The 23,128-nt window shown below is 37.6% G+C and overlaps 1 protein-coding gene across 1 annotated transcript in view; it reads right to left on the bottom strand.

Annotated features, from left to right (window-relative positions):
* Positions 1-814: 814 nt before the first annotated feature.
* GADL1 (glutamate decarboxylase like 1) overlaps positions 815-23,128 on the bottom strand; it is a 136,874-nt gene continuing 114,560 nt past the window's right edge. Inside the window, exon 15 of the mRNA XM_025377390.1 lies at positions 815-1,008. Within this exon, the coding sequence (XP_025233175.1) occupies positions 835-1,008 (174 nt within the window). The 3' untranslated portion in view covers positions 815-834. The remainder of the gene's footprint in view (positions 1,009-23,128) is intronic.

Consider the following 23,128-nt stretch of genomic DNA (forward strand, 5'->3'; position numbering starts at 1 on the left):
AAGGGCCATACTACAAAGTGTTTGCCTTTTATTCTAATCTCTAACTGAGAAAAAACAGAATGGATAATTTGAACTTTTGAGATAAACATTCAGCCTGCATAAAACATACATCTCTATGAAGTAAACATCTTATACAGTTTCTCTCTTTAAAAACAGCTTTTGACATGCTTCTGATGTCCTTAAATATTTGTGCTACAGATGCCATAGTTGTATTTTTTCAAAGACTGGCTCAGAGGTTTCTGAAACATTAGATATCCCTTTGCTGGCAAAATATCAGAGTGAGCATTCGATCATTACAAGGTTTTTCTTAAACCAGTGTTTCTCAGATTTTACTGTGCATCAGAATACCCTGAAGAGCTTGTTAAAACCCAGAATACTGGGCCTTACCCCCAGAGCTTCTGATCCAGTTGGTCTGGGGAAAGCCTGAGAATCCGCATTTTAACAAGTTCTCAGGTGATGCTTTGATGCTGATAGTCCAGGGACCACGCTTTGAGAACCACTGCTTTAAACTGTGAGTTTATAAGTTCTTTAAAGAGCAATGTAAGCTTAGAATCCAGAACCTGCATGGTACTTACTATCAGAGCTGTGTTCCAGGGACATTCCTTGAGAAAATCATTTTTTTTTTTAACTTTCTTCTTTTAGCAACAGTAATGCCCAGGCAGCTAGAGAGTCCTTCATATTCATTGCTTAGCATTTTGGTTTTGTTGGGCCTGGACTTGGGAGTATTTCCTATTTCTCATCAGAAGGGCTGCAATCTACTGTGTATCCCCAAGATATTCTGAATCTAAACTCTCCCAGGACAGGATTTATGCCTCTGGGGGACGAAAGCCGCAGCTACATGTCTTTACCCAGTAAGTCTATCTCATCCAGGAGGAAGTCCATGTCCTCCCGGCTCACTTGAGGGCTGATCACCACCTGGCGGAAGAAGTTGACCTTTCCCCGGTGCGGCTGGTAGCCCAGCATCAAGCTTCCCTTCTTCACCATCCTCTCCTTAATGGCTGGGGCCACCTGTGTGGGGAGAAAAGGGGAGGGAGGTGAAAGACCAGAACACCAAGGCATTTCAATAGCATTTTCAATAGCCATTTGACATTTACCGGGCATCGACTGGTTTGGATCCCATTCTCATGCACACAAGGTTGACACTAGTAACAATAATAATTTATGGAGGATAGATGACATATGAGTACTGATTCAAGTGATTTAGACATATTAATCTTCACAATAACCGTGAGGAAGATGCTACTAATATGCCCATTTGTGGTCGAGAAAACAGGTACATGGAGACTAAATCAATATCTCAAGGTCCCAGGCATTTTCTCCCTGAGCCCATACTCTTAAGTATAAATTATTATGCAATGCTGCCTCATTAAAAACAAATCGGGTGTCCACAGGGATTACAGTCTCATTCTCAAATTTGTCTTAACTGACAAACACCCCAGTTCAGGTATCTTGAATAAAGAAAATTAGTCCTAAATGCAAAAGAAAGAAAACCTTCCAGTTGTCTACCAAGAAGAAACAAACATGGATATTATGTGCAGTTCTATTTTGAAGCCTAACAGTTTATTAATTTATGAATAGAACCTGTATTTTTCATTAATTATTGTGCTTTGAAAATTTATGGTTGCCATTCCTAGAAAAAAATGAAACTTAGATATTATTCTCACATATGAAATATAAACACTCTGTCTCTTATTAAGAGATGTAAATGTGGTAATAAAATTAGGAAGCACATATTTTAAAGACCTATAGCTGACATGTGAAGTACAGGCCCTGATAATCCAGATACACAGATTTTTCTAAAAGTTTGATATTTGAAGAAACTATGCTAATTTAAGAACCACTTGGGAAAATCAGTCCATTTTCTAATCAGTAGTATGGCCACCAAAGAGCTAGGTTGTAAACTTTTAAAATAGTGAAGTTCATTTTTGATACACTGGGTTAAAATATTAAGAATGCACTTTTACTATCTTGGAAATCCAAGTGAAGTTTTTCCATTTGAATTTTTTTTTAACTTTTTTTTTGAGTGTGTCCTATGCAAATATGTGGAAAGGGAATACCATGAGTTTCTATCCTTGCCTTCTCAGGAAGATGAGACTTAGTCCTCCAGAAGGGAGGACTACATAGAGAAAGAACACCAGACAGAGTGTGGTTTTGAACTCCTTAGGTGAGGGGCATGAATCTTGGTTCCCACGAGTCTCTCTCGCATAGTGTGACAATCCCATACCACTCCAGTTTTTGAACATACCCACATTTTGTCAGCAAGTCAAAGGACTTCATCTGACACGCAACACAATCTTGATCTGTTCCAAAACTGATGGAAAAATTCGGTGTTTTAGACCTCTGAAGATATTACGTGTTGAACTTTACCACAGAGCCTTCTCAAGGGATGTTCAAGGGTAATTTTAACTCAACACTTTTTTTCCATATGTGCTAATTTTAGAACATAAGTCTTGCAAAACATGGACTACACAGTGCTTACAATAACAAAACAAACATCTATTCAGCAAAATCACATTGCCATTCTAGCAAAAGATTGGAAGTTTCTTACATTATAACAAGATACGAAAGGAAAATATATGCATGTAAAAGAAAAAATGTAGAAAAGATGATGTTAGAGGTCAAGTTAGTGAAAAAAGCATGGGCCATCAGGTTCTATAAATTTCTAAATATATGTGACACATTTTATTATGAGCTTTCTAGAGATGAGAAAAATGTGATTAAACAACAGCCTCCATTCACTTGAAAAGAGTGACAGATGTCCAGTTGATGCTGGAAGCTGGAAGCTAGAAAGTAACTCTCTACTATGCTTATACGTATCTGCTTGAAACCCATGAATTTGTATGCATTGGTTGAGTTTTCTTCCAAATCCATTTATGCAAGTAGTAATTATAAAATCAAGTAAAATAATATGTAAGACAAAGACAGGTGAGTGCCAAAAAAAGTGATTTTTATAAAAACTAAGTTGAGTCCGTTGGAAAGACTGGATAAAGGGGGATGGCTAAACATCATTGCGATCACACTAGGTAAGAGACCTGTAAAAGCTTATGAGAATCCAGACTGATTGTGCATTGCGATCACTACACAGGTGCCTGAGTACTTCACTTGAAGAAACCTGAGCTGCATAAGACAAGATGATTCTTGAAGAACGTGGTTTATACAAGAACTGTGGAGGGCCCTCTCGTCATCAGACCTCTACTTAAGAAAAGATTCACTTGTTTTTAAAAAGCATTTGGAAATCCTCACTAGGTGGAAAAAACCTTTCCATCAAAAGATGGTAACATAAATGTACATTGATGTACAAATATATTAAAAATTTAAATATAAATATACAAATATTGGAAAATGTTCACATTATGTATGCATCACATTATTTTCTAAGATGATTTGCTTTACCTGACTAATCCTTCTCACCTTAGGTAGGAGGGCTTCTCCTGTGTGTGTGGATATAAATGGGTGTGCATGCATAAGCGTGTGTGTGTGTGCCTGTGTATATGCACATGTGTATATACACACACACATATAATTTAAACCTCTGACCCACCATATTGTACCGCTCTTAAAACCTCTCTGGCCACAGGGCAATGGCGAACCATGCTTTGACTTAGGTTCATGATAAAAGTACGTTTGTTTTTAATTCAAAGAACGAGTGGCCTTCTGAATGTAAACTGTGAGAAAAAGACAATAGTACGGCCAGTGCTAAATCAAGATTAGGAAGACCTAATTTGGTCCACTACATGGACCAAATGTCTGGCCAGAAGAGCCACAGGCTATCAGTTTTAGAACTTACAGCTTGTGGTTCTGTGGTTCTTGTTTTTGAAATTAAAATGCTCTTCATATTCCTCTTCGTTGTCCTCCAGGTACCCATGGTATAACTGGCTCTGGCTTGTAGCCAATTTTAAATTTAAAACAGGCATGCTCTTGGCTCAGACCTAATTTGCATAGTCTATTCCTGTTTACTTTTCAATACTTCTATTTTTTCTCCCAAAATGGTATTTCATGCCTTATCTTTGGAGAGTATTAGAATTTTGATTCCAGCACATAATATGTCTGAGGCTCACATGAGGCAATTATCAAAATGAATCTGTCACGTTTGTATTTCTTGTGAGGAAGCCAGAAATACTTTCTAACGTGAACAAGAAAGTTAAAGGAAGAGGGCACCTCGGATGTTTTAATATAAAGATACTTTGGATGTTTAAATTCTTGCTCTCGTGTAAAGCATATGAATGTACTTCCATGGGCAAAACACAGAGAATAAAAGCCAAACTTCTAGGACAAAATTTGTTACTGATTTTCTGAGATTATAAAGACATAGCTAAATATATGACTCAGAGGACTAGCTAAGCAAGGGTTTGACAGTACAACACACTTCTATGTATGAGTCTATGAACTGTAAGATTAATTCCTAGAGGCAGTTACTAGGTAAAGACGGAAGGTCTCCCCTGTCTATGAATACTTCAAGGGAAAGAAAGTAATAACCAACATCAAAGCTGATACTCATCAAATGTCTATCACAACCTATTCTGCTGGTAGTCGTAGTTGTTGTTTTTAACACATATTTTACCAGTTCTTTACAATTTGCAATGTCTTTTCGCTGTCTGATTCCCATAAATTGAAATTCAAGCTTGCTTGAAAGGAATTCATGTTTTGGTAATTTAGGGACCACGCATATTCTTACTAAGTCTTTTTTTTTTTAAAAGCTTTTATAAGCGTATCACCTTTGCACTTAAAAAAAAAAATCAACCATTTTTTAATTTATAAAGCTCCAGTCATAATCCAATGCTAGGTAATTTGGATATTCCTTTTTGTTGATCACAGCAGAGAAACAGTCCTGATCTGACAGGATGGCATGTCACAGGGGAAGGAAAATGTGCATGAACTAAATGTCGGCATCCAGATATCACCCCTAAATGGGGTGCGCATAGAGGAAAGCAATTTGGCAGGAGTGAGATTGCTTTCCAGCTCTCAATTATTTTACTGCTGTTTTTCCTTCAAATTGTAAATCAAATTCTTTTCTTGTGCCTCAGTGCACTGGTTCCTGCATCTTAAGCGGAGGAAGATCCTGACATTTCTATTTGGATACACAGTGACTTAATCTACACATTTCTATAGAATTTCTGTCTCTCCCCACCCTTAAGTTACGTTCCATCAGTGAGTTAGTCATTTAAGTAGAGTTTTGTTGTCACATCGCTATAGCACAAAATAGGATTTGATATTTTAAAGTTGCTGAAATCCAAGGAAAAATAAAATAAGATGACTTTCTTTCTGACCAAGTGGGGCAATTTGATAAAAAGCTACTGACCAGGCATCATTATTGCCTTTGATTAAAATAAAATGATAATTTCCATAAAATGACATTTCTTTTTAAGACTGTTACATACTCAGTGTCAACAACAGTTTTTTAAAATACAAAGTGTTTTTCAGGGTCGGGTGCGGTTGCTCACGCCTGTAATCTCAGCACTTTGGGAGGCCGAGGTGGGAGGATCACTTGAGGCCAGGAATTTGAGATCAGCCTGAGCAACATGGTGAAACCCTGTCTCTACTAAAAGTACAAAAATTAGCAAGGCGTGGTGCTGCTTGTTTGTAATCCCAACTACTCGTGAGGCTGTGGCACGGGACGCGGGGGTTGCAGTGAGCCAAGATCACTCCACTGCACTCCAGCCTGGGTGACGGAGTGAGGCTCTGTCTTAAAAAAATGTAATAAAACACAAAGTGCTTTTCAAACTATCTGTGGGGAAGGATCAGTTTTATTTTTTTCAATGCATTATAGACTAGCACTTTTGTAAAATACAATAAAAATCAATTACTAGCAAAATGAAATAAAAATACAAGCCCAATTTTGTTTATTTTTAAGTTCAATAGTAAAGTTAATCTGTTAAGGTTCTATAAAAATTTCTAAATGGAAACTGTGGATTTCCATAAATTTCTTATTGCAGACTGGTAACACAGATGGGTTGGGATTGCTGCTGTGGCTTTCTTCCAGTATAGTTTTTCTGGAACAATCGCAAAAACTAATTTGCTTTATACTTTCCTCCCACGTAATCTGGGTTCCCAATGTGTCCCACTTTTCTATGTCAACTTGAGGAGGGTTCTGCTGAGTGGGATATTGAAATCTAGTTCATGGAAAACGTTGGCATGAAATGTTCATACTTTGTATCTGGCACTCAAAACTATCACTGAGACGTATATATCTCCTTCCCCTGTAAAGTCATTTCTTTTCTCTCCTTCCTTCCTTCCTTCCTTCCTTCCTTCCTTCCTTCCTCCCTCCCTCCCTCCCTCCCTCCCTTCCTTCCTTCCTGCCCCTCCCTCCCTCCCTCCCTCCCTCCCTCCTTCTCTCCTTCTCTCCCTCTCTCCCTTGCTTGCTTGCTTTCTCTTCTTTCTTTTTTGTAGTTTGGGGTCATCTTAGATTTTCTGAAGCCACCATGGATCAAGGCAGGGGCCAGAATTCAGGGTATGAACAGCATCAAGGGTGGAACTTAAGCGGAAGGATTTCAGTTCCAGAGAAGTATTAGCATGTCAAACCAATTCAGATTTTGATGGCTTTCCACGTGCATCCCCCTTCTGAGAGGGTGCACCAATGCAGTGGCAATCTAGAAGGTAGAGTTTTTCCTGCCTCACTGGACTCAGGAGAAAGTAGCCACAGTCCTCAAAAGCTAAAGCCAGATTACCCATCTGAGAAAAGCCAACGTAGAGAATACTGAATGCCAACTTCTGCAGATGTGAAAAGTTAAGATATGTGAGAAAGTATGAAATTCTTTTATTTGCTTATTAATTTTTCTGGTATTTATCTCCATAACTAAAGCATTATAGTTGGCAGTGAATTTAAGGTCATCAGAACCACGTTAGATCACAAAGTCTCATATAGATTTACATGTCTGTTTGCCTTTTAGTTTCAATTTTTGTTTAAGTATATTCTTCAGTGGAAAAGTGGATTTCATCTGTTTCTGATGATGAAAGAGCTCAACAATATGTCTCATACAAGTACTCCTTAAAACCTAGTGAACATTCTTATTTCTGAACTACATATCTGACCATAAATATGAACGGAATTATTCTGCCTGTAAATATGAACTGAATTTTCCTTTACACATGCAGCTCACAACATGTAGAGTTGAAATGGGTTTTGGATTCAGCTAAATATACATCCTCCAGTGTGTCACCTCCATGTTAGCCAGGCAGGCTGTTACTAAATGAACAGCTGTTGACAGAAAGCATTTCCTTATGGTCTAAACATATGATAGTGTAAAAAAGAAAGTGATTGTTTTAGTCTTATATAAAAAGTTGTTTTTGTGTTAATGGTTAGCTTTACATCTTTAAAATGTATTAAATGGAATGTCTCACCAAAAAAAAAAAAAAAAAAAAAAAGACTAACCCACAATGTAGAAACTTTTCTATTTCCAAATATGTCTGAGTAATTTTTCTCTTGTCCCAAGTGAGACATTCTACATACCACTACATACCAGACATTTGCCCTCCCAACACAGCTTGCTTTTGTCCATAGCCATAAACTGCAGAAATTTTGATTATCCTTCATCGTATAGTCAATTTCAGTCCCCATTAAGGAAGAAACCAGTATTTGTCAGAACAAGTACTTTATCATCTTCTTGTTTCTTAGAGCACCTGACAATTTAAAGAGGGGAAAATAACAGTCTTCTTAGTTTGTGTTCACGTACCATCTAAATCTCTCTACTTTGTTGTTTTTTCTACCTGATGTAGTCTTAGGTAAAATGATCTTACTTCACTGTTGTTTCATCAAGTCACACATTTTCCTTTTGGAATAGAAAAATAGCAAGAGTGCTGCCCTTTGTTGAAAGCTACTTTATCCATGCAGTAAAGAAAACTGAATCTCCCACTGCATTGTGTAAAAGCGGTCACACTACACAGTTTAACCTTCTAGGGCAATTGTTTGTTAATGAAAAATTTAGAACATTTTTCTTAAAAATGCCAAATCAAATGAAATTATTCACTCCATTTTTTTCTTCTTTACATTGGTGTTTTGGCTGTATAGTCTTAAAAAAGAAATGTGAATGTTTACAGTAATTTATTCAAAGCAACACAAATGTACTTCAAGTACAGAATGGATAAATAAACTGTGGGGTACCTATACAATGGAATACAACTCAACAATTAAAGGGAATAAACTACCAACAACACAACATAGATGAATCTCCAATAGACTATGCTAACAGAAAGAAGCCAGACTCAAAGACTACCTTCTATATGTTCCATTTATGTGGCATTCTGGAAATGGCAAAATCAAATGGCTAGAGAAGAGATGAGTGGTTGCCAGGACTTGGGCTGAGGGGAAGGGTTAACTACAAAGAGTCAGTCCTAGGGAATTTTGGTGAATGATGAACACTGTGGTACTGTCATGGTGGTGGGTATATAAACACCAATGGGCAATAAATTCTGTTTGAAGCTGGGCCTTTCACTCTTGGGTGCAAAGGAAGAAGGCATTTTGAACACGGTAGAACTTGAAGCTTTTCTTCCTGGTGGGCTGAGTGGAATAATGGGAACTGCATGGCTCAAGGATTTTGGGGGGCTCTACCACACATCAGACTGAACATATTTAAATGTACCCAACATACTTATTAAATATAATTCATATGGAATTATAGAAGATTTCAGTTGAATTGTGATTGACTCAGTTAACATAATCTTTTGTTGTGTTTTTTAGTTTTCCTTTTACATTTTGGATCCGTTTTTAAAACTAGCAAATATTTTAATGTGGCCCTATTGAATTCTATGCTCTTCATGTTTATTTTGCCTGATGATTAAATAAACAAACTCTGTTCACACTAGTGTGATCAAATATCTGGTTTGCTCAGGAGAGACCCATTTTATACATGTTTTCCTGTAATTATCAATAACATCCCTTTTCATGGCCATAAGTGTCCCAGTTCAGATGATAAACTTTATGGATTACATTGACCATACATAGACCAACAGACTAGCTTAGACTGACTTGTGACCCAATTCCTGAAATACTCTGTGACTTTGGGCCAATATTTAACTCCTCTGGGAATCATATGTCTCTTCCATTCAGAGCCAATAATCCTTTGCAGGGTCCTTATGTGGACTAAGTGAAATAATGAGAACACAATAAGCATAGTACTTGGCACATTAGGCACTCAGTAATGGAACTAATGTTATTTATTTCTTAAAATAAATTTGTATTTAATCAATTTACACTCACATTTGGACTTTTATTACATTATTCATTATTATCTCTTGAGACATGAACATTTCCAAGTGCTATGAAAAACATGACATAATTTATTTTCTCCCCAAAGTGTCTAAACTGTATTTAAATATTTATGAGAGAGGCTGCAAGTTTGAAGTTTCAGAAATTAAATATTGCACCCATGTATGCCATTAATCTTCCATTTAAGTTGCAGGATTTTTTCAAACGTTGATAAAGTCAACTTACATTTTTCCTTCACAAAGTAACACAGTCATTGATAATCTTGGCAGATATTTTGGAGGGAAGTTTTCCACTAAAATTTATTGTGGGTACAGATGAGTTTATTATATTCTAGAAATTTCTATCTGTTGCATAAGTTGTTAAAATACAAAAGCATTTTAAAAGTAAAAAAAAGTTACTTTTTCTTGGACCCATGAAAAGACCATGTACTTAAAATTCATAAGCTTGTTTCCAGCATTATGCAGTCTCCTTGTACTTTCTTGTCATTTATGTCTTTATCAAAGCAAGGTTGAAGAATACTATTTGGTATGTCCCAAATGTACATGAAAATACAAATCACCTAGATTCAGACCCTGATCAGAGCAGCTGAGTTTGAATTTCATCCGAATAAGCCTAGTGGTCTGTATATTTACCAGACCACCCAAACGCTTTTTTTCATTATGTTAATTTGGTGAATGGTGATCTCTTATTTAGGACTTTGGGAGAGGCAAAGGTGAGGTTGGAGGTAAGAGGAGTTTAGGAAAGGAAAAGCAATTTTGACAGAAGGGGAGAGGAAATTGAGAATTTCCTCTTGATGCATTGCTTATGTCGATTTTGTAATAAAACAAACCAGTGACCTTCAAAGAAGTTGTTAGCCAACTATTTTGTTAATCGTAAAACCTAACAAAGTGTTTAAGATACTTCACCATGGCCCAGGAAACAATGAGCCTCTTAGTTTTAATTGCTCAAAGAATCAATTTTTCTCTTCTACTATATTTTCTGCCATTTTTAAACTATCTAATTCTTCTCTTACTCCTTTATAAAACCCTTACTCATTTCCCCCGATACCCCCGATAATCCATGATTTAGAGGTAAAATGCATTAGTGTAAGTCTCTCAAGTTTAAATTATGTAAAATTAGTGGTCTATAGCCCATGAAATCATATGCATCTAAGGGATCATTTTAGCTTGGCAGAACATGAACAAAAAAGCCATACTTTGATTGAACATACGGTTTTCAAATACGAACTTTTACCCTTATTTTCCTCCTGAGTATATCTGAAAATCAGACATGCACAAAATAAAAGAACTGCCTCATTCATGTTCTTTCCAATACAGATGAGCAAAGCCACAGAAACAAAGAGTTTAGAAACCCCAAAAGCCAGACGAACACAGTGAGCTTCACACTTGGTGTTTACAACGTAGTGACGATGATGACAGCACTTCCAATAAACCTAATGTCAGTCATATATTCAAGGCAGCTGAAATGAACAGTCATAAAAACAAACCAAACTGAACTGAAAGCTTTAGCTGAAGAATGGACACAATAAACATTTTATACACTCTATAAAGCAAAAGCTTAATACCCAATTGTGTCTCAGCAGCCATCTGAGCTAATAGCTCCTGAGTAACTGTTGTGGGCCAACTCCCAAATTTCTGCCTATGTAGGGAGATCCCCGTACTGCTCCCTAAATGCAGTTATTCAGTAGGTCTCTACCAGAGGTGGTACCAACTCCCTTGGGGCATTTGGAATCATGGGAAAGCATTTTGGATGGTTGCAATGACTGTGGAGTGCTACTTGCAGTTACTGTCCCGTGGTTAAGGGTGCCAGACACCTCACAATGCTGAAAATAAATCTGCTCAAGGAAGAATCATGTCATCCAATATGCCAGTAGTACCTTTGTTGAGAAACACTTTTCAGGAGCCCCATAATCCCCATCGACATCTCTACATTGTTTCTTGACACCCCCGAGACCTTTAAGTCTCTCTGAGGATTCATTAACCTTGCTTTGGCCAAGAGCAAAGTAAATGGGATCATAAGTGCCTAAAGGTATGTTCATGTTGTTTTCCAAGGATTCTTAACATACTCAGTGAGTATCACTCCATCTGAGAGGAGAGAATGAGTACAATCCCAGGTTCCTCTTCAGGTTCTATGGGTAGTGGTCCAATATTTCTGAATATTGTGTCTGACCATTTTAGCAGGGATACAATGCTTTAGTTTCAGCACTACTGCCTGTTACAGTAAGTGGGTCACATTCGTGAGTTTTTAGCCACACAGATGTCACATTCACACCTTACCCACACACTTAGTGAGATGAGGAGCACCTCAAATACACTCTATAGCAGATGAAAATTATGATTCATTTTCTCACGGGTTTTCTCAGGGCAACTTTCTCTGAGAATCCTATTACTTTTCAATATTTGACATTGGGAAATTAGCAGCTCTAAGTTTCTCTTTTGATTTATTCCATTCTAGCAAGCCACTGACAGCCAACGAAGCTCTTCTGGGCATAAATGCAAAACTCCTAACTAGTGGCACAGGCACAGATGTGGGAAGCGGCCCCAGTGTTGGCACAGCAGTAATTTTACATTGTAGAATCTGCATATTAGGCTTGGGAGGCTTAGCTTCCTGAATTACAGAATTGCTGGTTTTATAGTAGATTCAGGGGCCTGACAAGGCAGGGGATGAAAAAAGAAGGGAGCCCATGGTGTTATGCTGCTTTGACCTAAGGGACATCTTGTTCTGTATAGGCTGCCAAGACATTCCAATTATGCCTTGGTGAGATTCCTGTATCCACCAGCCTGCACCCTCCTTCCTGTGCCCGTCCTGTCCTCCTGTGTGACTGTCTACCTGCCCCCACCTGCCCGTGCCCAGTGCCTGCACCCATGCACCTGTATCTTATCTTGTTTATAGGTTTTTCCCACTGATTATTTGCTTCAGGAGTAAACTGAAGTCTAAATTGTCTTGTTGACCTTTTTTTTTTGGTTTCTTTGAATACAGGTGTTCACTATCCACACAAAGTTAGCTACACACACACAGGATGTGTTCTCAGCTCTCCCTATACCTTCTCTTTGCATCTCTATTTATGTCATTTTCATATATTTTACTGCACTTCTTTATTCAGCTATAGTGCATCCTAAAGCACCTTGGTGTTTCAACCTCAGAGGCAAAATCTGAACTTTTAAAGTCCCACGTGTTGTGTACCTTACTTTACTTCTGTCACTGAATCAAAGAAAGCTACCATGAGGATATTTTAAAATAATTATTATTCTTGTATTACTCATAAAAATACTGAGAAAATGTTAAGTATGAAGTGTTTGTTCCTCCTTGAAATCTTTATAAATACTAATAAAGAGTCCTTACCATTGATGCTATAAATATTAACCAACAGTTTTTAAAAGCAATCCAGACCATTTACTTAATGAAATGCTTTTGATTTGCACATTTTGAGAAAATTAATGGAAGCAAGTTACACATTATTTTTTATGGAGCTTGTTCAACACTCCTAGTGTTTAAGTTTGGAAATTACTCTTTCCTCTAAGTCATAATGTTTCTATTGTGTCCAGGAAACTACAGGCTATGGAAGAATAGAAGGCTCCCACAAGGGGCAAGAAGAAAGCAAAGCAGGCAGGACCCAGCTCTGCCTAAACTAAGCTCTGCTTTACCTGCTTCCTATGTCAGAGTTCTACTAAGAGTTTGCTTGGCAAAAAGGACTCTGGTATTTAAAAAGACAGAGTTCTAATTCGATTGGTAATGTATTTTTGTTATTATTCAAGATCTTTATTTGGCAATAACTGCAAAATAGCCCTCAAGATGTTAGCTAGGGGAATTCCTACATGCCATGTCTAAGGGGAGAAAGTTGCTCTTGGAGTCTGGCATTCTTTCCAAGTTGGGGAAGTTGTGAGAAAGGTCCTAGAGAAACATGTTGCTCTGCTAAAACCAAGTTTGTTTTGCTTAAGAGTTTACGGTAGGCGATACACTGTCAAGTTATGTTCAAGTCGAGTAATGATAATAATAAACTACTATTTCACATAACTGAACCTCTAAGTACGTCCTAAAGCAGTTACGTAACAAAGCACTATCACCTTCCCACCAAAGGTCTCTTTTGCTTCTTCCAGGTAATCACTATTCAACTCCTACTTTCTTACTCTCCCATATATGCCCCTAGGGTTTCAAGTTATCTACTAGCCATTTGAATGTCTTCTTTTTGTTAAATGCCTCTTCATGTTCTTTGCATTTTGTTTTGGGTGATCATCTTTTTTTTACAAATTTAGAAAAACCCATTATTATGAAGAACATTAATTCTGACTTTACGTGTTGCAAGTTATCTGCTTTTAACTTTGTTTTTCGTTATTTCCTGAGCAATTTTTATGTTTATACAAACAAACATATATATCTCTCTCTCAAATATATAAATGTTTGTATAAATATATAGAGGTGTTTGTATTATATATATATTCCTATTATATATGTGAGATAGGTGGTTTGTTTGTATAAATATTATATATATTATATAATTTTGTGTGTGTGTGTGTGTGTGTGTATTCCAACACTGTGGTGTTATACTTAAGCTCTCTCTGCCCACACCAAGAATACAAAAATGTGTGTTATTTTCTGATTTGATTATGACACTTAAACTTTTAATCCATTTAAACATTCAATTTTTTACCTTGCATAGAGATACGCTCCTATATCCCCACATTTAACCAGTAGTCTCAACACTGCTGATAGAACAAGCCTGCCTTTCCCCAGTAGGTATCAGAAATATGTTTGATTCCTGTAAATACTTGGGCCTAAGTCTTCTATTCTGTAAGATTTACCTGTCTATTCTCAGAATAATCCAAGTTGTTTGATTTATATAATTCTATAATATGTTCAGTTCCTAGAGAACTCCCCTCTCAAAATGTTATTACCTGTTACTACCAACTTATTCTCCTAGATGACATCTAGAAGTGTTTTTGATGAGTTTAAAAAATCATTTAAATATTATTATTAGAATTATATTAAGCCCATGTATAAATTAGGGAAAAATTAATCTTCTCAACTAAAATTATGATGGTGTTTTTCAGTTTCAAAATGAAGTAATTTAAAAAATATGACTGCAATTTTTTTGACACTTCCCTCAAAGAGATCTCTTGAATGAGAGAGGGCTTGTGGCACACTAATCACTGGTAGGATGCAGTGGAAGAGACCCTGTGTGGCCTCCAAGGCAAGGTCAGCAGAGGTGGATTATTGTCCAACTTATTCTCAGGTACACTGACTCTTCCAAGTTCAACTCTCCTGAGCCCACCATGAGGAATCCCAGACCACATGGAGAGGCTTTCCTGTAGGTGCTCTGATTGACAGCTGCTAAGGGCCAGCATTAACCACCAAACCTGTGAGTAAAGACACTTCCAGAATAATTCGGCCCAGACAGTAAATCACCTTCAGCTATTTTAGTCTTCCCAGATGAGATCCAGCCATCATATTCCCTCTGTGCTCTGTCAGAATTCCTGACCCACAAAATCCATGAGCATAATAAAATACGGCTTAATGCTCCTACATTCAGAGTGATTTGTAAAACAGAAATTGTTACTGGAACATTAATTTTTTTTTTTTTTTTTGGCCTTAAACTTTTGTAGTTTTCTTCCATAGATATTACACTTTATTTAAGTTAACTCTTAGTTATTTAACATACTTTTGCTATTATGGTGATAAAATTATTCTGCCTAAAAAGCTACCTTCTGATGTAATTTTTCATTTTCTAGCTCCCAGTTTCTTACCTTTTGTGTAGTTTTTCAACTTTGTACATCTACTATAGTAAATTTCTAAAAGTATTTTATTTAATATTCTTAGGTTTTATAGATACACAATCACACAATTTAAAATGAACATATTTGGATCTTCACCATTAAAATATTATAAAATTCAGGGTTTTTTTCTGGTCATTATATTGGCTAGTACTCCTAGAACATCGTTAACTCACAGTGGTCCAGACAGACGTTCCTAATTTGTTAATGAGTTTAAGGGGAAGGCATTTCATGTTTAATATATATAGGTCTAAACATCATACAAGAAAACAAAATAATATAATCAGAAGATAACCTCTAAGCCTTACTATTAGTTTTGAAGGTCATATATTTTAGCATATTTCAAGTAATTTTTTTTTTTTTTTTTTTTTTGCTCCATTTAAGTGGGAGAAGTAATTCTGGATTACTTTTTTGATTTACTTACTCAGAGATAGGAAGAAAATTATGAAATTGCTTTTTAAAGCCTGCTTTTGCTTAGCTTTAGAAATAATGACGTTTTGCTGAATGGAGCAATAAAAACAGAACCTGCGCATGATCTTGTACGCTACAACGGCTGACTAATCCATCTCTTCAGATGGTTTTTCAGAGTCCAAAAATGCTACATCAATTTTTTTCAACCTGTGTGAGTGGATTATTGTGTGGCTTCCTGAAATAATCCTCTCATCTTTTAACACAGTTCTGACCCAGTTAGAGAGAGTATCTTTAATATCTTGCTCTACTTCACTGACCTCAAGGCAGAATAGCCAGAAATATATGCATTTAACAGGCAACTTTCATCTTCAAGCTCACAAAAGGGTTGGCTTTCTTTAAAAAGGAAATTGAAACTTATATCACCAGGCAGCTTTTTAGATAATTTTACTTTCTATTTTATAACTCCAGCAAATAGGAAGCAGAGATGTGGAATGACTGAAGGAGAGAGATGGAGTGACTGAGGTGTCTCAGAATAGCGCCTAACAATTGATGGAAGCAAACAAAAGCTGTCACAGGGTCTGCTTTTACCTCACCATTGATTATTCATCAGGTCAAAGGCATTCATCCCAGAAAGAAAAACAGAAACACATGTATGGAAGACGAGGGAAGTGGGTTGCTAGAACAAAACACAGAACAATAGCCCATCCAGAGGAGTGGGCTAGTGAGGTACTTACAGAACACAATCACTCTAAGAATTCACAACACACCCTGATTCCCCGAGTGGATGGTTAGGAGCATGGGTGTTTTCTAGTGGGTAAATGGGAGACTGATTGTTCTTCATTATTTAAATGTCCTTCTTGCCTTTGCCTCATAACCCACACACACAGGGCCTGCTGTAGGAGAGGTACATATCTTTGTTCCATTGCTAAGTGACCACTTCTGAGCTGAAACTGTAAGAGTCATTGTGTGTTTCTGCCAGGCTTTCTCTTTTCCCTTTGCCACAAGAATAGCATTTCCCAGACAGAGGCTCCTCCTTCAGTCTGGATGCGAGGGGAAAGACCATGGAGCAGAGCAAAGCTGTGACTGACCCCCCAGGGCGTGAAGCATGATCAAGAGATACACCTTTGTAATATAAACCATTGAGATTTGGCTGGGAAAGGTGGGTGGGGTAGGGAGGCTTATTTGTTGCTGCAGTGTAACTAAGTGAAACCTAATTCACATGACTCAAACAAGGTATATTTGGTTAGATCTAGGTGAGTTCTACTTTAGAGGAAATCCTGGTAACTGTTGTTTGTTTGTAAGTTATGGCTCTAATTAATAATCCCTGGATTCAAAGTCCCCAAACCCTGCATTTAGATACTATGCATTTAGACTTCCTTAGGCAAAGTCAAGGCAACAAGCTGATGATTCCAAGCTATTGTTCAAGGAGTATCTGCCATTATAAAAGTGGTTTAGTCATATAGATAATATCAATCTATAATACAGGAGATGGTAAAATTTTTTTTGTAAAGAGCCAGATAGTAGCTGAGTATGGTGGCCCCTAATCTCAGCACTTGGGGAGGTCGAGGGGAGAGGGTCCTTTAAGACCAGGAGTTCAAGACCAGCCTCGGCAATATAAAAAAACTCCGTCTCTACAAAAAAACTTTAAAAAATTAGCCGAGTGTGGTGACTCATGCCTGTAGTCCCAGCTACTCAGGAGACTGAAGTGGGAGGATTACTTGAACCCAGGAGTTTGAGGCTGCAGTGAGCCATGATCACACCACTGCACTCCAGCCTAGGCAATAGAGTGGGACACTGTCTCCAAAAAGAAAAGAAAAAGCTAGGTAGTAAGTATTTTAGACTTTGCAGGCCATACAGTTTCTGTGGCAACCACTCAGGTTGTAAGTGAAAGCAGCCATAAATAAAACAAATGATACTGGCCATGTTCCAATACAACTTTATTTACAAAAAAAATGACAATGGGATGTATTTTGCCTGTAGGCTGACCCTTGCTGTAGAATAAGAAACATGAACAGCGGTGAACAAAATCTAAATAATAAACCTAATGAAGAATGTTCTACAACTATGTTTATATGATTTTAAAATTAAAAGCTACCCAGGAGCCACTGAAGAACATCGTTAAGTTCTTGGTTTTCTTATATGTAAAATAGAGAGAGTAAAAGCTATTTGAAAAGATTTTGGTAGGAATTAATTAAGATGAAATACAAAGTGTGCATGAGTGAGCAAGTGCTCAATGAAATTTCAGCTTCTTTAATCTTTCTGTGTGCTACTATTCAGGACTCAAAGTAGATTATCAGTGAAGGCCTATTTAATTCATGCCAAGTTAATGAATGAGGTCAAACAGTAATAAGGTGAAGCAGAGAATCCTTTAAGTCAACATTTGCTGAGCAATTCAAACTTATGGTAATGAAGAATAAATATTAATATATGTCATGATTTACATGTCTATTAATTAGATCCCTAGTTATATTGATTTGACATGGAAATGCTTTATTTTTATTGCAGGGGTACATTTGGAATGATAGAAAATAATTATCTGTGTTCCACACCCAAATCATGAAATTCTGTCCTGCATGGACAAGGGATAGAAAATAAAACCCTATTGCTATCTGCTATATTCAGAAGCTGCTCAATTAAACAGAAGTCAATTTTGTTATTCATTAAACTCAGATTGAGACATCAGATTTTCTTTCAAAAAGCAATGGCTCTCAATATGTTGTTCTATGTTCTGTTAAATACCTTCTATCATGAATAATTAGTGTCAAATATGCTCAGAAGCTCATGGCCAATATTCATCATCTTTGGTGCATGGGCCATAGTGACAATTGTTGAGATACCTGAACTATCTTTTTCTTTTTGTAAATCTAAATGACACCAGAGAAGAGAATATTTGTTTTTCCAATACATTCTCTGCCTCGTTTAACATTTAAAATTTGTCTTCCTAGGCCTCCACTTGGAGTTCATCTTGTTCCAAAATATTAAAATTCTGTTCCCTTATTCTTTCCATTTCTTCTTCTTCTTTGTTTTTTGTTTTTTGGGTTTTTTTGGTTTGTTTTGTTTTTCTTTTTTTGCACTCCAGCTCTGTCGCCCAGGCTGGAGTGCAGCTCTGTCGCCCAGGCTGGAGTGCAGCGGTGGGGCCTTGGCTCACTGCAGCCTTCACTTCCTGGGTTCAAGCAATTCTCCTGTCTCAGCCTCCCGGGTAGCTGGGCTTGCAGGCGTGTGCCACCATGCCTGGCTAATTTTTGTAGTTTTAGTAGAGACAGGGTTTCACCATGTTTGCCAGGCTGGTTCGAGACCTCAAGTGACCTCAAGTGATCTGCCGGCCACAGCCTCCCAAAGTGCTGAAATTACAGGTATGAGCCGCTGCACCCGGCCTCCATTTCTTCTAATGGCTACGTAATGACTAATATTTTTAACAACCTCAGGATGTCTGGTCTATCCACAAGATGGATAATATGACATACATCAAGCTACACAATTACTTCTCAAGACATCAGGCTGGGTGTGAATACTTCCCCTCCTTAACTGGTGTAAAAAAAAAAAAAAAAAAAAAAAAAGATGTAAATATTTTTCTGTAAAACCTGGGCATATGCTTAAGTAGATGAGTTCCACCTTATTCACAGAGTAGAAGAGATATTTAAGGTGAGTAAAAGTTCTCTGAGGAGACAGCACTGTTGTGCGCTTGAATAAATGTGGGGAAAGGAGTACGGAACTGGGAAATGACTTAATATGCATTGAATCCAGATGCTAATATAATTGACACATAGTGGCGGGGAAGATAACAGCATCTGTGCCAGTCCTGCATTCATCTTGCGTAGCGTTTCCAGAATATGGAAAATTTGCCTTGGCATCACCTGGACATGTTTGTTAAAATTACACACTTTAAGGTAGCACTCGCTGCAGACCTACTGAGCCTCCAGTCTCTAAGAAGTTGTTTCTAGAAATACAATGTTTACCAAATTTTCCTATGATTCTAATGTGAAGCCAAGTATGGGACCCTCCTTATTAAAGGAACATGAAGAACATGAGAGATGCCAATAGTCATCACCATCAATATTTTCACAGGGGCGTAAAAAACAGCACCAGGGCTGTGATAAAGGTAATAAGGTGACAAGTGCACCAGGTGGGACAGGTGATGGGTGATAAGGTGACAGGTGGGCCAACATTTGTTAGGAGGAGTTTTCTTCTCTTTTTACTTCGTACCTTTCCTTTAGCTGAGAACAGTATCTAGTCGTGGGCCATCAGATTTCATACACACAGAAATGCCAACACATAAAAGTGACATATAAGTTGGAGACGGAAGAAAACAATGGACATTAAGATAATTGACAATAAAAATGTCCATTAAAGTAATTGAAAAAAGTGAACCAGATCTATCATATCTACAGAATTATTATCTATAAATTCAATGTTGTATTTTGGTGTTCCTGATGGCCAGCAATGCAGGGGAGTGAAAATGAGATATGTGAGTTTAAGCATTGAAGGGCAGAAGGATATTGAGAAATCCCTCAGTGAAACAACCCAATTTAGGCCAGGAATTTTCCACTCTTTATCCTCACAGGCCCTTTTTGGTACCTTGTATAATTATAGCAGACATATAGGGATGTCTCTGCAACATGGTGCCTGTCAGGATCCTGCGTTTTTCTTTTTGCCTCTCAGATGATTTTTACTATAACAGGCCTGGGGTAAGTGATTTGCACATGAAGCATATTAGCAGACCAATCAATTAGAATCAGCCTTTTTCTGTTTATGTTGATAGCCAAATGATCACAAGAATACCCAGGCCATTGTTCCCTCCCAGGGATTCAGCATCCAGCACCTTGGGTTGTCTGAAAGTTCTTTCCAGGGAGCTGCTTCCAGACCTTAAACACACCATGAAAAAAATGTCTCCTTGGCTACTGACAATAATGAATCAACTGCATAAATATATCTGTCAAAATGATGGTGCATTTGTCTATCTGAGTACTAGAGAAGGAAGGGTAGGAGAGAGTGAAAGAAGGGTGGAATTGAGTAGAGTCTGACACCTCACAAACTTAGCAATTCTGGTAAAGGATAAATTCACATCTATCTGTACATTTCTTTGGATATCTGTGCAGAATTCTCAAATCCAATTTCTTTTGAAAAGACAGTCTCTAATATATTTTCTGAATCAAATGGATTTTTAGTTTGTTTGTTTTTAAAGTTAATCTATAATTTCCTTTGAAATGAAGACTCTAGACGTGGCCATATCTAAGAGAATAGGAACCAAACATTTAAATAGGAGCATTCATGGTCAATCCACTTCCTTGGTTTATCCTATTCTGTAAATATTTTCAATCTACTACCCATCTGTCCACTCCATTCTCCTAACCTGATTCCAGCTCTTGTCAGGTTCGTGGCCTGCGGTTTAACTGACTGCCTTTGCCAGAGAATTCAAATGAGTCCGTTCTGATTCACAGTACCAGCTAGATCACTAGGGCCACTAATGATGAGTTTAGCAAACTTCCCTGCCAAGAACATAAAACAATTCGATGGCTGAAAAATGCTTCCTGTCTGAACTAATCCCCCAAATATTTACAAGTATAGCCTACAAAAAAATTCAATAGCATGTAAACCTAATCACTCATCAGATAGTGATGAAAAGTCCAGCCATTGCTGAAGCCAGAGAAACGAGGTTAGGTGAGTTAGAAAGGGATGGCTTGGTGTTTTCTCACCTTCCTCCTGGACCAAATCAATGGCATAGACACTATGGATTGATTTGGAACACCATCTAGTGAAGGATGTGAGGAAGTGCATGGACATAGAAAAATCCCACATCAACTCCTGATTCAATTCATTTAACATTTCCTTTCAGGCTACTTTAAATGGTTCTGAAATGAATAATGATGTAATTTCTTTTTAAGTTATGAAAAAAGCAAAACAGAATGACCAGTGTGTCCTCCAGCACCAACCAGATTCAGCTAATGAGTCCACCTGCCTCTTTCTGTCTTAGCACTTTCCCACTGACTACAGTAAGGATGTAAGAAACACCCCCATAAAGTTGGGACAATCAATAGTTTCCTTCTGCCAGAATGTCAGCATCTGGAATGGCACCAAAGGATTTGAGGAGAATGATGCCAGGGCACCAGATTTTCAAACAAGCATCTATCAGCCATGGTATTTTTCAGTTAACCAATATATGTGTAAGAGGCTTTAGCTATCAAAAAATTAAAAAATTTTCTGGAACTCAATAGCTTTTATCGCCAGAAAATCGGTACCAACAGCACCTATTTCACACTGTGCTGCACACAAAAAGCATTCAATAAATATAATATTGTTCAATGACTAGAGGTGGCAGCTAGAATTTTTAACTTGGGAAGAAAGCTGAATATAATTCAACCATTACATTTCGAATTCTTCTATATAAAAGTGTGTCCTCAATTATTTATTTATTTTTTGAACTTCTCAACTCCACATTTCGATGTCTTACCCCTTGGGACATTGATCCATGTGCTGTTAGCACTGAATAAATATTATATGACTGCCTCTAAACTTCCCACAGAGGGAAAAAAAGACAAAGCAAAACAACAACACAACTCCCCACATTCAATATTGTGGTTCTTTCACTATAATTATCAATTCCCTAATCAATCTTGCCTTCATTTACCTTATTCTGACTTTCAGGAAACCTCACTGCACCGTTCCTCATTGGAATCTTGCTTTGTGTTTTCTAGCTGTTGCTCTGAAGTCACATGGTCAGCCTGCCATTTGGGGTATCATAGTTTCTGAGTAATTGATTCTAGCCAGTCTTAAATGGAAATAAATGCTGTGTTTGTGTTGCTCAACATGTTAAATTTTCCTTTTAGTTGAAGCAGAAAAGGTTACATAAGGTCTTAAATCCTCAAGTATAGGCCATTAGGAAGATAGTGACCTCCCATTACACTCTTGGTCTTCTCTCTATAATAGGAAGAAAAGAAGACTGGCCAGAATGCTGGAATGTCCCTCACTTTCTCCTTTCAACTCTTCTATTGTTTGAACCATGACTAATTAGCTGTCACTATCTTTCATCCAGCAATGTACTGACTAACTCATGCCTATTTTTAGCAACAGGTAAATCTTGGGGCATTTCTGCAAGAAGCCAACACTTTAGACCAATGGGACCTACTTTGATCTTAGAGAATAGAACAGTTTTCAAACATTCCAACTGTGCTTCCCTGATTGTGTGTGTTTGTGGTCCTGGACATAATGGAGAAGGAAGGCTTTTACCTAGCAACACATTTTCAATCTGCTAGGCAACACCTGAGAAGCACCTGAAGGCAGGCAGAAGTCCTCTACTGAGTGGTTTCATTCGCCCCAGCTGAGCACCTGCCACACGCTCCCGAGGCAGTCTAACGAGGATAATTAGACGTAGCATGTCACTACTCAGGGAGCGGCAATAAAACATGAAAACAGCTATGATATAAAATGAAATGGGTTAGCTGTCATAACTGAAGAATTAACTGTGATGGAGAGTTAAATCAGGATATTCTACAGCCAATGGTCAGGGTCAATGGAAAAGAGTGCTTTGGGCAGGAGGTTTTGTACTTTAGACAAAGGTTAGGAGATTTTGCTGTCATTCAATCAGTTGTGTGTTGTGTAGGCAACTTATCATTCAGGTTACAGTACAAGAATTTGTTGTTGTTCTGGTGTGATTATTGACAGTATCCTTTCACTTTCAAAAATGTCCTGTGTTGGCCAATTCATCCTCTGGTCAACAGACACGCACCAACAGTCTATCTTATGAAAACTG

The sequence above is a fragment of the Theropithecus gelada genome, chromosome 2 (genome assembly GCF_003255815.1).
Source record: "Theropithecus gelada isolate Dixy chromosome 2, Tgel_1.0, whole genome shotgun sequence".
NCBI lineage: Eukaryota > Metazoa > Chordata > Mammalia > Primates > Cercopithecidae > Theropithecus > Theropithecus gelada.